Source organism: Tripterygium wilfordii, chromosome 2, assembly GCF_013401445.1.
Source record: "Tripterygium wilfordii isolate XIE 37 chromosome 2, ASM1340144v1, whole genome shotgun sequence".
Lineage (NCBI taxonomy): Eukaryota > Viridiplantae > Streptophyta > Magnoliopsida > Celastrales > Celastraceae > Tripterygium > Tripterygium wilfordii.
The window spans coordinates 1,339,535-1,355,804 of NC_052233.1; the positions used below are offsets into that span (position 1 = coordinate 1,339,535).

A 16,270-nucleotide genomic window follows, 5' to 3' on the forward strand; every position below is an offset into this window, starting at 1 on the left:
TAAAAATTTTCATAATTAGATTTTAGAAAAATTTTAAAAATATTTTGTACCTGTTTATACCGAAAATGACCTATAGTCATTTATGGATACATGATAATGAGAAATTCACAATTTGCAATGATCAACCAATCTTCAACTGACACGTGGCGAGGACAAGTGAATTTTGAATTAATGTTTGTTCGTTTTGCACGTAAATCCTGGTGCTAACTGGAATGAAATACAGGATGCAGTTTCTGGAAATCAGGCTTGTCCAAAAGGGTATAAATTAGAGATATTCTGTCTCAATTGTTTAATTTCGATTTAAAATAATCTGTTGAACAGAAATCAAATTTTTAGCTTGATAAGTGTAAAGAAGTGTAGAAAAAGTTGGAGTTTGTTGGCTATATGTTCTTGAATTCTCTCAAGCACATTTTCAGTATCTGCATGACAACTAGAGAATTGAAGCGCGATCGTCTTGCACTTTGAAGAAGACAAAAGTCCTACCATATTCAATTATACAAGAGTGCCACTAAGATGGTGGTTATTAGCCATTCTCCCTCAATTACAAGCATGAGGCTTACAATCCAAGAAGGTAGAGAGAGGCACATGTTCCTCGAATTTCCACATTAATCATGAAGAATGAGCATGACCGAGGATGGTCACCATTATATCCACTACCAGGAGGTTTTTGCAGTTATGAAACACTTTGACCCATCAACTTTAGCTGCAAGCAAAATGACGATTCTCCACAACTTTCCACGTCTGCACATGTCAAGAATGTGCCTTGGGGATAGGAGTTAAAGAGTGTCATGGTCACCATGAAGAGTATAAAAAGGAGGAAGAAGAGAAGTTTACAATCACCCAACGCAAACACAGACCCCGCATCCAGTGGTGTAGCTAGGATTTTAGTACAGCAGGGGCACAATTAAAATACGCGGGGGGGGGGGGGGGGGGGGGGGTTGGGGGCAGCGGTCCTGAGAATTTTTTTTGAGGTTATTTATGTGGCACGTATGTAATCAGTAGTAATTGTTTCAAGTAATAAACCATACATCTTTAATTATCATAATTATTCTCTACGGTTTTCATATTCACCAAACTAATACAATAAATGTATTACCATCAATACACCAAATTAATACAATAATTGTATTACAATCGGTGACGATTCTTCATTTTTTGGAAACGTTGAATAATAATCTCATTGCTAATATCATTAAACGCATTCCTTTCAATGTAGACAAGTAAACAATCATTCAAAAATTGATCTCTCATCCAGTTGCGCAAGCGAATTTTCACAATTTTCATAGCAGAAAAGACCCTCTCAACAATAGCTGTGAAACTAGTAAAAGTAATGTCTATTTCAACAATCGATAAATTAATATATACACACCACTTCTTCTTGTCTCAACCATTTTTTTAGGGGCACTTTCGTCTCTCTATGACTATGAGTGACACTTTTCTTTTTGACAATTTTAGCCCTCTATCAATATATGTATCTTTTTTAAAAAAATTGAGGTGGGGCACGTGCCCACCCTGGTCCTCAGCTGGCTACGCCCCTTCCCGCGTCAAAGACATACTCCACTCTACATATTTTTAATGTTTTTTTAGGCAATGACTCCGATCACTTATCTTTTCAATTATCATGACCCCGACCAACTAGTTTCTAGCTTAGCCTTTATTTTCCAAGCCTTCACGGTTATGTTTCTGATTTAACTTGTAAAACACGCTCAATATGATGTATTCTCATTCAATGAAATTCCTGATGCATTCCAACAATGTTTTGTTTTTCATTTCGTTTTCATAGGAGTTCTTTCATTCGAGTTGTAGTCTCCCATCTCCTGTTTTTTCCGTTTGATGCTTTTTGAATTTTAAGTCCTTTTCCCTGAAGACAATCTCGAACTAGCAGCGTTATGTTCTCAATTTACACACAGTTCATTTGGTGAACATGACATATTTAGTGCAACTCTTATCAAAAATGTTTGAACTGATAATAAATTGTGACACATTTGAACACACACTATTCATAACCCAAACACCCGTATCCCCAACTATCGAAAACGTGACATCTCCTGTCCCAACAATACCTCAAAAACAAGAAAACAATAGAAGCCTAACCCTGTTGTGTTCTACTTTTTTGGAATGCTAATGTAATGGCGCACAATTAATAAATGGTCCGGGATAATTTCGTAATTCAATAATCCGTATAAAATATTAAAATCTGCTACTTCGTCTTCCTCGTAATTACCTGTTCGCACAATTCACTCTGTTGAAGGAAAACTATTATGTCCGAGGCACGCCGTAGGGTTTGCTCTCTCTACAAAAAGCCCTAGTCCTTGTAACACACAACACATTGAACAGTGAACACGCACATTATTAGGATCTCCCTTCTTGAATCTCTAAGGTAAGCTCTCTCATAAACCCACAATCTTTCATAAACCCTGTTATCCGTTTGCACCAGAAAGATCACATATTCTGCCGAATAAGCCTATTTGAGAAAGGAAAGGAAGAAAGAAGACAGATTATTGGAAGAATCTATTTGGGCAAGTGAGAAGGAACCGAAGCAAAAATCGGTTCTGGGTATTGGGTTTTGAGCTATTTATGTGATTATGGATGATCTTGAAAAGGCAATATTAATCAGTTTTGATGAATCGGGTGCTGTTGATTCGACGCTAAAGTCACAAGCAGTTTCATTTTGTGGACAAATTAAAGATACCTCCTCGATATGTAGTATATGTATCGAGAAACTCTGCTTTTGTGAGCTGGTTCAGGTCCAGTTTTGGTGTTTACAAACTCTTCACGAGGTTATTAGAGTGAGATACTCATCTATTAGTGTAGAAGAGAAAGACTTCATAAGGAAATCCGTGTTCTCCATAGTGTGTGTTGATGGTAAAAACCCTATTAGGGTTTTAGAGGGTCCTGCATTTATAAAGAATAAGCTTGCTCAAGTCTTGGTTACTCTGATTTATTTTGAATACCCCTTAATTTGGTCGTCTGTGTTTTTGGATTTCTTGCCTCACTTGAGCAAAGGGGCATTGATTATGGATATGTTTTGTCGCCTTTTGAATGCATTGGATGATGAAGTGATTAGTTTGGATTACCCACGTACACCTGATGAGGTGGTAGTGGCAGCGCGGGTTAAGGATGCAATGAGGCAGCAATGTGTGCCTGAGATAGTTAGAGCGTGGTACAACATTCTGACAATGTGTAGGAATTCTGATCCGGAGCTATGTACTAGTGTCTTAGATACTATGAGCAGATATATTTCTTGGATTGATATCGGGCTGATTGCAAATGACGCATTTATTCCCTTATTGTTTGATTTGATTTTGGCTGATGGATTGGCAGAACAACTGCAGGGTGCAGCTGCAGGCTGTCTCTTGGCTGTGGTTTCTAAGAGGATGGATCCACAATCAAAATTATCACTCTTGCAAAGTCTTCAGATTAATCGGGTTTTTGGACTGATATCCAGAGATAGTGATTCCGAGTTGGTTTCAAAATTAGCTGCATTGCTCACTGGGTATGCAGTAGAAGTTCTTGAGTGCTTCAAACGGGTTAGTTCAGAGGATGCAAGGGGTGTTTCAGTAGAGCTCTTAAACGAAGTTTTACCCTCAGTTTTTTATGTAATGCAGAACTGTGAGATAGACACAACGTTCAATATTCTGCAATTTCTTTTGGGTTATGTTGGCACAATGAAGAGTCTCGCTCCACTGAAGGAGAAACAACTGCTTCATCTGGGTCAGATATTGGAAGTGATTCGTGCTCAGATTCTTTACGACCCAATATACCGTGATCATCTTGATGTACTGGATAAGATTGGAAGAGAGGAGGAAGATCGAATGGTGGAGTTTAGAAAAGACTTATTTGTGTTGCTGCGGACCGTGGGTCGTGTGGCACCTGAAGTTACTCAGATGTTTATCAGAAACTCACTAGCTGCTGCTACTGCTTCTACAACGGAAAGAAATGTTGAAGAGGTGGAAGGTGCACTTTCCCTCTTGTATGCATTTGGAGAGTCGATAGGCGATGAGGCAATGAGAACAGGAAGTGGGCTCTTGGGTGAATTGGTGGTGATGCTTTTGTCAGCTAGCTTTTCTTGCCATCCTAAAAGGGTTGTTGCGCTTGTGTATTTGGAGACAGTAACAAGATATTTGAAGTTTGTCCAGGAGAATAACCAGTATATTCCTATGGTTCTGGCAGCCTTTCTTGATGAGAGGGGCATTCGCCATCCAAATATCCATGTGAGTCGCAGGGCATGTTATTTGTTCATGAGGGTTGTGAAAGTGCTGAAAGCAAAGCTTGTGCCTTTCGTAGAGACAATTGTTCAGGTATATATGAGTTTTCTATCTGTCTCTTTACAAAGATAATTTATAGTGAAGATTTCCCAATTCACTCTTTTTACCATCCATATTCTGAGTTGATCAATATATATTTTTTCCAGAACCTGAAAGATACAGCCGCCCGTTTCACAAATATGGATCATATTTCCAAAGAACTTTCAGGATCTGAAGATGGTAGTCACATTTTTGAGGTACTTGGGCTCCTTGGATACATACAAGAGGTACATATTCTCCATAACGTTCTCTATTTTGATCTTATTGTTGTGCTGGCTCTTGGCAGGCAATTGGTTTATTGATCGGGATGGATGATGTACCCCTAGAAAGGCAATCGGATTATCTCTCTTCACTGCTAACTCCTCTCTGTCAGCAGGTGCATTTAAAATTCACTGTTTACTATGCGAATGAATGTTAAGAGCCCTCTCCCCTTCTCATTTGCTTCGACTTATTGCTAACATTGATGTACATTATGCGAAGTAGTTTAGTTACATGCTTTCTTAAGAATAATATAATAGTTTTATGCTTTCTGAATAGCTTTGTTGTCATCCAGGTTGAGGTATTGCTCTCAAATGCCGATGTACTGAATCCAGAAGACGCTTCAATAGAATTTACAAATATCCAGCAAATAGTCATGGCAATTAATGCTCTTAGCAAGGTTGTTATTCCCTCATCTAATACTTCTAAATGCTATATGGTCTCCTCTCCTCTCATTGATATTATAAGATAAATCCCGACATACGTTCTAATACCACTTACTAGAAGTAGACAAAGTTATTTGCTGAAACTCTGATATCTGAAATCATATCAGTGACATATCCTTTAAACTCTTTTTTGAAGGTGATCTTTTGAAATAGCATGCTAGTAGTTTATGTTAACGTCGGTGCTATTTTAATTTCTGCTGAGAATTTTTCTTGAATTTCTTCTATATGCATTTAATGTTTATTTCGACTTTAAGCTTCATTTACAAATGGTTTTTCCTCATGAAACCACTTTGATACAGGGGTTTAGTGAGCGTCTCGTAACTGCTAGTCGCCCTGCAATAGGTCTTATGTTCAAGCAGGTTGGTATGAGCACTTCCTCTGTTTCTGTTTGAGAAGCAATTTTGAACTTTTTCATCTTTTCTTGGTCCATGGACATGGCTTTAATTTTGTTCATGAATAATGGTGTTACTTTTACATCCAAAAAGGGTGCATATCCAGGTGGCTTTTATTGTCCAATGGCATTCTTAATTTGTACCTTGCATGATATATTCGGCTCTCGATATTTATTTTATTTTGATGAGAACTGTTAAGCAATAAGTGCCTTGGATATTTTTTGTTTGGTATGAACCATGGTTTGTGAGAGGTAGGATATCATAATTTAAACCTAAAATTGCTAGGAGTAACTGCAAGATTATTTATTTCTTCTCACTGACATTTATTTGCTCTTTTTTTGACCTAGACATTGGATATTCTTCTTCGAATTCTAGTTGTGTATCCTAAGGTAGAGCCTCTGCGAACCAAGGTAAGAGCTAGATGTGGGACTACCAAAGCCCTTTTTTCCCCTCTTTGAATGTATTTTTAAGCCTTTAGTTTACATTTTATTTACTTATTGGTTAAATCTAACATTTGCATGTTCAGGTCACATCATTCATTCACCGCATGGTGGACACTTTAGGAGCATCTGTATTTCCTTACCTCCCAAAGGCATTAGAGCAATTGCTTGCAGAAAGTGACGTAAGTGGTTCCATATAATTCTCTCTCTCTCTCTCTGTGTGTGTATATTCTTTCTCTGAACAGATAAAGTAAAATAACATAAAATGGCACCAATGGGGTGCCACCCATGTACAAAGAAAAACCAATTACATATAATCTAGCAATGTAGAAGATGGAACCTGGAAAAGACAATAAAGTTTCCAACTGAACCATAATTCTAAAATCTTTTGGTTTTTGCATTTGTCTTTTCATCGGAATAGGAAATTGTAAGTTATTTTGTTAAAATGCATGAAGAGTTGAGCTGTTATAGCTTGCCACCAGGCAACATACATTGTGGATGTTTTGAGTTAGTTGGAAGCACTTAGAGGCTTGGGGGGCTTTGTATGGAGCTTTTGACATTTCAATCCTATATTTCACTAGTTGCTGATTGGGTTAGGCCTGCAGTGTGGTCATTGCAAAGCTAAATGCTAGTCCCCAATATTTAGGTGGTTTTGTGAGAGGGGAGTAAGGGGAGCAATTACTAGTCGACTAGTAGTCTAGTGGACTGACTTGTTGCCAGTCCTAGGAGTATTCTGTTACGCCTACCCCACATCGGTTAGATGTGGGTGTGGAGTGCAGTAGATAAGGGTGGCAGTGCCTCTCCTTATTAGCCAAGGTTTTCAGTAAGGTAGGGCCTGACTGGGCCTTGGTTACAGCTGGCCCACACGGTGGGTAGTCGGTTGGGCCTTGGTTGGTGAGTGAAGTCAGTTCCTTATCAATTGGTATCGAAGCCTCCCGTCTGGGCGCGTGTGGCCCTGTGTGTAGCGCCTCCGTCCCAGGAGGGCCTGGGCGGGGCTGCGTCTATGGAAGGGGTGACCTGTGATCCGGGCACGGCCTGGTGCCACAGAGTTGGCCAACGTGGACGTTGGCCTTGTAAGAACGGGGGAATGTTACGCCTATCCCACATCGGTTAGATGTGGGTGTGGAGTGCAGTAGATAAGGGTGGCCGTGCCTCTCCTTATCAGCCAAGGTTTTCAGTAAGGTAGGGCCACGGGCCCGGGCTTGACTGGGCCTTGGTTACAGCCGGCCCACACGGTGGGTAGTCGGTTGGGCCTTGGTTGGTGAGTGAAGTCTGTTCCTTATCATATTCATGTTGCAAAATCACTTCCTCATCCATTTCATGTTGATGAGAAAGCTACGGGAGATGGCATTTAATATTTTGGTTTGCTCTGGGGTAGCAAGTGCCACGGTAAGCCAAGAAATATAGGCTTGAATTACTTTCAAGCTGGAAGGGCTTGGAATGGTGACATATCTTCCCTGCCTTCGGTTTGCTCTGGGGTAGCTAGTGCCATGGTAAGCCGAGAAATATAGGCTTGAATTACTTTCAGGCTGGAAGGGCTTGGAATGGTGACATATCTTCCCTGCCTTTCGATTTTTTTTGATGTGCTTGGAAAGAGAAACAAGGGACTGAGGGAGCCATTGAAGGAGTTGAATTGTCATGTTCAACTTTTTTAAACTTGGCTAAATCTTTTATGTAAGTGGCTGTGCAACAAGCTCTAGTTGATTTTAGTGATGTTTTATATTTAATTGACTCAATGTGTAGTAGAGCTTCATAATGCCTAGCTTTGTATATAGGCAGCACCGGTTTGGTGCTTTTTAAAACTGATCCTTGAATGTGCAACGTTTTACAATGTCTATCTTTGCACCGCGTGATCTTTGAGTCAATACCCTATTAACTTGATATAAACATGAGCTCTATAATTGAGGAAATACTTTTTTCCCATATTTAATTACTAGTCTACAAATGATTATTTTTTATCGTGATATTAGGGGGTGCGGATAGTCAATTAAATTCTGATACATAATTTGTTTTTCTTAGCAGCCAAGGGAAATGATCAATTTTCTTGTATTAGTTAATCAGCTTATATGCAAATTCAGCACCTTATTTCATGAGATATTGGAGGAAATATACCCTGCAATCGTTGGTAGGATATTCTCTGTCATCCCAAGGGATGCATTTCCCTCAGGGCCTGGAACGAACACCGAGGTATAAAAAAGCTTGTCCATTAGATCCAGTCAACCTTTGTGCTTTCTACTTTTGTGCTTAGTGAATGCTTGCAAATCTTTTGCATGGATAGCTCTATACCCATTCATTTGTTAGATTCTCCTGAAATTAGAATATTTTTATATGACTGTGCCTTGCTTACTATGACTTGAGTAGCATTGGTGTAATTGTAAATGCGTTTATATAGTGCTGTTACATGAATGTTAGTTAATTAATTGTGAAGTCGTGCTTTCCGAGATGTCTTGCTGATCATAAATTCATGATAATCATAACAATTTACTAAGCAGTAAGTATATATTAGTGCACTAAGGATTTTCTTTGTTAATATGAATATAATATTATGTGGGGTAAGGTATGTGTACATCCCGCTTGTCCCCAATCCCGCCCACTGCAGCCTATTGGAGTTGTTTACCTATAATGATAAGGCCCAAGTAGGTGCCTCCCATGTGCCAGAGAAAAAAAATAATACGAATTACGAAGGAAATAGTTTAGAAGTAACTGAATCTAGTTATTGAACAACTTGCATCATTCTCCCGCTATACCATAAACAATGAGTTTCAAGCCACTTTTTCATATGGACCCATTTTAGAGTTTTCACCTCTTCAAGGATTCCTTGATATGGCTAAAATTCATTGGTTGTTTTGAGCCTTCTATCCTTTTCCTTCTCCTCCATTCACTCATTTCATTTCACTCTACTGCTCCTACCCCGCTGGGTTGGACCTGGTTACCATGCAAATAGTTCCCATAAGTTTTAATACCCTCTCCCTAAAATCGCTCAACCCACTACAATGTTAGAGTCGGTGATTTGCGGTTGCCTCATCCTTTTTTTTTTTTCAAGAGGGAGTATCCTTTCCCGAGTTAGTTGCTTCCTCACAAAAATTGCCACCCATCTTCATATTTCCTACAAAGTTCTGATAGTAGTAGTGCTTTGGCGCAAAGCCCCAGTATTGAACTTTTCCCAACAATGGCTTCCTCCCGACTTTTTAAAATTTTAAGTAGGTTTTTAACTTATCAAAAAAAGAAAAACTAGGTTTTTACTTTTAATCTTGATTAATCTATGTTATACGTGATATATGAGCTATTAAATGTGTTACTTACATGACTCTCATCCTTGTAGGAACTCCGTGAATTGCAAGAGCTGCAGAGGTTATTATACACATTTCTTCATGTGATAGCTACACATGATCTGTCCTCGGTTTTCCTTTCCCCAAAAAGTAGGGGATACTTGGATCCAATGATGCAATTGCTACTGCGCAGTGCATGTGATCATAAGGACATTCTTGTAAGAAAGGTATGTTTAATACTTGTTTATAGTTTCTGATCACCATGGGCTGTACTTCATTCTGATCACCATTTCAATGGCTTCTTGTACAGAGTTATCAGGGATTGTTTTTAACGTCTCTATTTTTGTTTTCCGAATTCCTTTTTTGTTCAGGCATCTGTGCAGATATTTATTAGATTGATGAAAGATTGGTGTGCCAAATCACATGTTGGGGAAAAGGTAGGTCTGCATACCAAATTCCTATGTTGTTGCCATGCTGATTTTTAAGGCTGATGATGCTGGTGCATATTTTAGGTGCCTGGATTTCGAAGTTTCATGATAGAAGCTTTTGCAATAAACTGCTGTTTGTACAGCGTCATTGACAGAACCTTTGAGTTCCGTGATGCAAATACTGTAAGACCTTCCATCTTTACATGTGCATTTTCCACTTGTGCTGCTTTGAGAAGATGCATTCAGAAGTTGCTTGTGGTTTTGTGTTTTCTTTCCATTTCATTTGCATTCCATGCTACATTATTTTAGGTTATCCGCAAAGATTGTTGAGAAACTGATAAATATCCCGCTTTTCCTTGCAAAAACATATTTGTTTGACAATACTTTAAAACTCATGTTATGCTGCACTTGTGTGTTAGTAACATGATTAAATTAGTTGATTGACATGCTTATGTGGGTCATATTCTTATTTTTTTTGTTGTTCAATTCCCTGTAGTGTGTCCCCTGGTGCTGTAAGATGCTGATAGAGCTGATATATATGTCATTGGATCTAGAAATTTTCACATAATCACAAAAGAAATTTGTTCCTTGCATGCACAAATAGGATGACAGAAGTACGAATACTAAACCATGAACTTAATAAGAGAGGACTCTCCGTTCAGAATTTCTTGGTTTTGAGAGCATAGATATTTATAGCGATAAATATTATGCATGAGGTAATAATATCGCGATTTAAATCGTAAAATCGTATGATTCTACGATTTTAACTATGAAAAAGAGTTAAATCGTGATGGAATCGCATGTGGTAAAATCGCACGATTTTGATTTTATTTTACTTGTTAAATTGTTGAAAATTGTAAAATCGTACAATTTTGAACGATTTTACTGATTTTAGAAAAGTGCCAAATAGCTGGGTTATTTATTAGTTTAAGCTAGGCCAATCAAATTATTAAGATGGGCCTTTCATTTATCAATTTTGGGCCTTTTTTTAAATAGTTATGGGCCTTTTTTTAAAGCAGTTTACTACTGGTTTGATACAACAACGAAACTTCTTTGCCCTAACAAGGCCAGAAGTTCCTTTGCCGCCCTCTGTCAACGACGGGTCTTCCCTCCCGTGCAGCCCTCTGTCAACAATGCAGGCTCCCGTGCAGCCCTCTGTAAAAATCGCAAGCTTTTCCCTCTGTCAACAACGCAACCTCTACCCTCTGCAGCCTTATCAGTAACATGATATTGAACTAGTTTTACTATTTTGCATGTTTGGATGTTGGAAGATGGTTTTGTATGATATATTATAATTGTTATTGCATTATGTTATTGTTGTAACATGTACTTGTATTGAGAATTATTCTTATTTTTACATAGTATACGATTCAATTTAACGATCCCGATTTTACGTCCCTTCTTCTATTCCGATTCGATTTTAAGATTTAACTACCATGGTTATGATCCACTTGACAATGTGACTTGTAGAATCACTGCCAAGTGCTGTATGTATAGCAAGGGTTATGATTCACTTGGCAAGTACCTTTTAAATTTGTTTTATAGTAGACAATATTGGTGGTATGTTATCAGATGCTTCTTGGGAATCCTTTTCACTTAATGCTATTTATTTATTGAAAATGGTTGTTCGGATGTGTCATGCAGCTTGCTTTGTTTGGAGAAATTGTGATGGCTCAGAAGGTCATGTTGGAGAAGTTTGGTGATGATTTCCTTGTTCATTTTGTATCAAAAGGCTTTCAAACCGCACATTGCCCGCAAGATTTGGTAGAGCTGTACTGTCAGAAGCTGCAGGTAAAGCAATGCATGTTCATGTTGTTTCATCTTAAGGAGTTGATTATTACAGTGGACTGGACAAATGTGTGATACTATTTGGCAATTCTAAATTTTTAGCTATGTACGACTCATTTGTCCATCCAATTACTATTGAGCCCTGTTATTTTTTCAGCTCTTGAGTTATGGTTTTGGTTTCTCTGATGGTAGTATTATTAGAAAGAAACTGATTGATGAAAATGTAAAATGTTAATTCTAGGCAAAATTGTGCTGACCCTTTGAGAATCTTCAATTCAGACTGTAATTGTGTGCTTTGGCTTTCGCTGGATTGCGAGCCAAGCTAGATCTGTCCCAAGCACAGTGTAGGGTCCCATTTGATTGCCATTTCCATGAGGCATAGATGTTTAATTACGAAGATTGATCTGGGCAGGGGATATGTCTCTTAAGGGTACGTGGTATTGAATAATCCCAATCCTACTCACACCTCCACCTCCACCTCCACCTCCACCTCCACCTCCACCTCCACCATCAAGAAAAGAAAAGGGTGATGCCTCCCCCCCTTTTGGCTGTAAATATTGTAGGATATTTATTAGGTTGGAAATTTACGGTGTTTTTTTATAACTTGTTCTATTTCTGAATTACTGCTCATAAGTTGTTGCGGATTCTGACATACTTGCAGGGAAATGATATTAAGGCGTTGAGATCATTCTACCAGTCACTGATTGAAAATCTAAGACAGCAACAGAATGGAAGCCTTGTCTTCAGATAGCAGTGTAGCGATAGATGAATGTTGTAATTCATAAATGTCCTATGGAATTCTTTTTTTCTGGCAATCTACTTCTCGTAGCCAAAGGTGTGTGCATTTTTTTTTCCTTGATGCTTTCACTTAAGTTCTTACATCAGATGTTTATTCTGTTACACTTACGCCGGTGAACCTGCAGGATTTCTTTCTGTAAATAGCCTTTTGTACTCCTACTCCATGGACAACGAGGTAATAATAATCAACTCCCACCGTGTATGTAGGGGGGTTTTATACAAATGGCTGATTTGTTTCTCTTCTTTGAAATTGCACAGTTGTATATTTGCGGAAGAGTTTCCTGTCAATTAGTTTACAGCCATGGGCTTCAAGGTGCTGATCCGAATCGAGGTTTTTGCGCGAGAGAGAAAGAGGGTGTTCGTAGTTTTTGCTTGATGGTTGTCTTTCTTTTGGACGCGATTGGAGGGTTACACTTACATCTCGTAGTCTAGTTTCAGAAATGGCTACCATTTTTTCATTGGCCCTATGTGAAAAAAATGAAACAAATGCAAGGTTTTGCTTTTTCTTAATTTTTTTTTGCCAAATAAAAGCCCAGTGTCGATACATTTTGGGTGCGTTTGGTATAGCGGTTGAATTGATTTTCAATGTTAGCGGAAAAGTTGTTGAAAAAAAGAAAGACGAACCAAAGGCGAACATATTATTTTGGTTGGCGTCTCATATTCATCTTGTTTCCTAGCAGTTGCACAAAGGCGAACATCATCTTTGTTTCCAAGTTGGTGTTGCTGTCTCCAACCGATAATATGAAACTTATGACATCAAATCATATCAAAAGTTAATGGAGAGGCCAGTTTGACAATTTCGACGAGGTCGTCTATGTTAATGCCTTCTCTTTGTTGTACTTATTTTTCACGTGTGACTGCCTGCAGAAGACTTAACAAATTGAAATTAAATAAAACCATCCCCTTTTGTAAGCATACACTTTTTTTAAGCAGCACTAATATCGAACACCTTTGTTTTTTGGATGCGCATGGGTGTAACGACCTGAGTTTAGTTTCATATTGAATGTTTAAAGTGCAATCGTCATGTGAAAAATTTCTGTGTGTAAGTGTGACGACATGAGTTTATGTCCATATTGAATGTTTAAAGTGCAAAAGTCAGGTGTGATATTCAAATTTTTGTGCACGTGGGTGTGACAGCTTGAGTTTATACCCATATTGAATATGTAAAGTGAAAATTTGTTTGGTATCATACTCGATTACCAAAAAGAAAAGAAAAAAAACATCTTTGTTTTTAGGTTGATTAATGATGTTCTTTTTGGTACAATGTTGTAGTAGCTTGTGTGGCGGCAAGATTGTTTCCCACTAATTAATGACTAATAAATAGTAATTAGAGAAGAAAGATTAGTAATCATTACAATTGTTGTGTATTGTTGAACACAATTCATTCAAAATAGGCCAAAATACTCACCACATGTCGAATAAGAAGATTAAAAAAAAATATCTCCAATGTATAATGAAGAAGTATAATCACTAGATAATAGTTAATCCAAGTTGGCGACTAATTAATAATTAGAATGGATGTGAACATTTGAAATCAAATCTTATTTTTGAAAGGATTATTATTATTTTTTCCCAGTGGGGGTAGGTACCCCTAGTTAATTATGGGTATATAGCTATGATATATAAATCGAAACAGATTAATAAAAAAAAACCCATTAAGCTTAGTAAACCAAATTAAAGCAAGTACGAAATCGTTCCGTGATCGTCTGACAATTTTCAATGTAATTCGGTGTCGTCCAGGAGTGTTTGACGATGACCATCTTTGTGTTTGTGTTTTTCAATTTTTTTCTTACTTTTTCAGTTCTATTGATTGTACTATATTTTTATGGTGGTTTGAGTGTGTACGAGTCTCATTTATCTAATTTATTGGATTACTTAATACAATTAGGTTTATGACATTTTCAAAACAAAAAACGTTAATTTTGGTACACGTACAATCACATATAAAAAATACATATATATATAATTTAAATTAGAATTAAATACTAAACACTGATCTTAGTCCATATATGGATGTTAGCAACGTCTAAAGTCCAAAAATAGAGAAATAAGGTTATAATTACATGGTGAAGAAGACTTTGATTAGAATAACTTAGAAATTAAGCTTAAAACTTGTTGCTTGAGTTACTCTTTTTTTTATGACGAGTAATCATGAGCCGTTTGATCCATGTAAATCCCATATACTTAGACCACGCTTCTTTCTCAAGTAATTAATAAGTTGTAAGGTGTTGATGTGGAGAGTTGAACTCGAGTCCCCCAACTAGAAAAATTCATCCACATCGAATTCGACCACCCCTTCTCCTTTGTAATTTGTTGGCTTACCATGGACCCCGTCAAGCAAGAATGTTTGAATTTTTGGTGGCACATAAAAATGGGTCTTGACTTGGTAGCCGTAATTTCTGGCTTGACTCTCCCATGAACGTTTCTTCTCCTCATTCATTGTACTTTTGAAGTATGAGAGCCATTTGGCTCTACTTTTGTGCATGATTTGACCAAGAAATTTCGGAAATTAATCATGGTAATACTTAAATCCTTTCATATATATATGCAGAATAAAAAGTATCTTGAACTACAAAAAATTGTCTACAAAGATCTCATGGACGGGGTTTGCTATAAGCATGAACAAAATAGAAATATTTTTGTGGTCACTCGTTGAGTTTTAAATTAACTTATCTTGTCATGAAATGGAAAAAAATTTATGCGCGCGGGTTTGATGGCCCAAGTTTAGTCTCATATTGAATTTTTGAAGGGTAAACTTGTATGGTGTTGTTCTCGATTACCAAAAAAATTGAACGGAATAAGGAATTCAAGTTGGGAGAAGAAGAACTAAAAATCCATTCATAATAACTAAAAATCAAGGGAATATAAAATTTATACAAGCTAAAATTAAATAACACAAAGAGTCGTATAAAAATACAAAAGGAAAAGGAAAGAATTCACATACGGTAAATTTAAAAAAAAAAAAAACAAACATTTGTAAAGTGCTCAAGTTTAATTTTAAAAAAATGCATTGGTAGACAATTTTGACAGTAGTATATATTGTAGCATATATTGTACACAATTTATGCTGGTAAAAAATTTTAGCATATATGGTTGTTGAAATGTTGGTAGGTGTTTGGTTGTACTTTTGTTAGTAGCATATTTGTTGTTAAAATTGTTGTGTAAATTACGTGTAGGGGTAATATGCATTTTAATAATAAAAAATAATAATTAAAGATTTTTATTTAATTAATTAACTAATGAACATAATAAAAAGTTATTAAATATTTTTTAATAATTTAATTAATTATCTAATAAACATAATAGTTAAGGGTGTTTTCGACTTAATGGTTAAAAACAAACGTGTTTCGGTAATGTAACCTCAATATTGTCTCAAAATTGTTCAAAATGGGACAATTTAGAAAAGACAATAATATGGTCCCAAAATTACTTGGGAATATGCACCCAAAAAAATTTTTTTGTTTCACCACTACAATATATTGTCTCAAAATTATAATTGGGCAATATATTGTCTTCCAAAATTGTGTGTCAAACTGGTACATTACCTGTATGTGCTTCTTTATTTTGTCCTGTAATTCTAATATGTTTGAGGCTTCAAAGATCCTTTTTGTCTTTGATAATTTGTTTGAGGCTTCAAAAAAATCCTTTTATGAATATAATTTTTTTATGACATTGCTTTCATTCATGATCATTTGCTCTTTCTGTTTATGTCTAATACTATACGATTTTTTTTTTACAGCGATCTGGATCAATGGATTCAAAATATCATGTGTGGAATGTGCTGGTTATACTTTTCCTGTAAGTACACGATCTTTGCGCATTCCCAGTGATACTTTTATTTTTTACTTTGTTATTGCTATAATCAATGAAATTTTTTTGTTGAGAAATGTTATTTTTAACATTATTTAAAGTTGAAAAACTCCTTATCATTGTCATTTATCATAGCGGTAATATAATATTAATAGGCTGGACATCAACAACAAGTACCAACTATCTCTCCATGTTTGAGCTAAAACTCAAAATTACTTAGTCATTGTAATTGCAAAAGCTCCCTACACCGCTGCACCAGACACACAACACCAAATATCCAAAAGTTCTTTGAAACTTCCGCAAATAAAAATTAAGCAAACAAAAGAAGACACCT

At 36.8% G+C, this 16,270-nt stretch overlaps 1 protein-coding gene across 3 annotated transcripts; it reads left to right on the top strand.

Moving 5' to 3' along the window:
• The first annotated feature begins 2,235 nt into the window (after positions 1-2,235).
• LOC120015890 (exportin-T) lies at positions 2,236-12,636 on the top strand. Of its 3 annotated transcripts, XM_038868388.1 has the most exons (15): positions 2,236-4,301; positions 4,415-4,504; positions 4,594-4,683; positions 4,861-4,965; positions 5,311-5,370; positions 5,751-5,813; positions 5,930-6,025; positions 7,866-8,030; positions 9,166-9,339; positions 9,484-9,549; positions 9,625-9,723; positions 11,185-11,331; positions 11,990-12,163; positions 12,252-12,301; positions 12,385-12,636. In XM_038868388.1, exons 1-13 carry the CDS (start codon positions 2,586-2,588, stop codon positions 12,077-12,079), a joined length of 2,961 nt encoding a protein of 986 aa, XP_038724316.1. In that variant the 5' UTR covers positions 2,236-2,585; the 3' UTR covers positions 12,080-12,163; positions 12,252-12,301; positions 12,385-12,636. The 3 variants fall into 3 exon arrangements, with proteins under 3 accessions (XP_038724316.1, XP_038724332.1, XP_038724324.1); XM_038868404.1 differs by lacking the exons at positions 11,990-12,163; positions 12,252-12,301; positions 12,385-12,636 and adding an exon at positions 11,741-11,819; XM_038868396.1 differs by lacking the exons at positions 11,185-11,331; positions 11,990-12,163; positions 12,252-12,301; positions 12,385-12,636 and adding an exon at positions 10,560-11,138.
• The last annotated feature ends 3,634 nt before the right edge of the window (positions 12,637-16,270 follow it).

What these genes read in the sequence shown, in the direction of transcription:
- LOC120015890 (XM_038868388.1), top strand. Translation starts at nt 2,586, where the DNA reads ATGGATGATCTTGAAAAGGCAATATTAATCAGTTTTGATGAATCGGGT. An exon ending in TAACTCCTCTCTGTCAGCAG is followed by an intron (nt 4,684 to 4,860) that starts GTGCATTTAAAA and finishes GTTGTCATCCAG; the next exon opens with GTTGAGGTATTGCTCTCAAA. An exon ending in AATCACATGTTGGGGAAAAG is followed by an intron (nt 9,550 to 9,624) that starts GTAGGTCTGCAT and finishes TGCATATTTTAG; the next exon opens with GTGCCTGGATTTCGAAGTTT.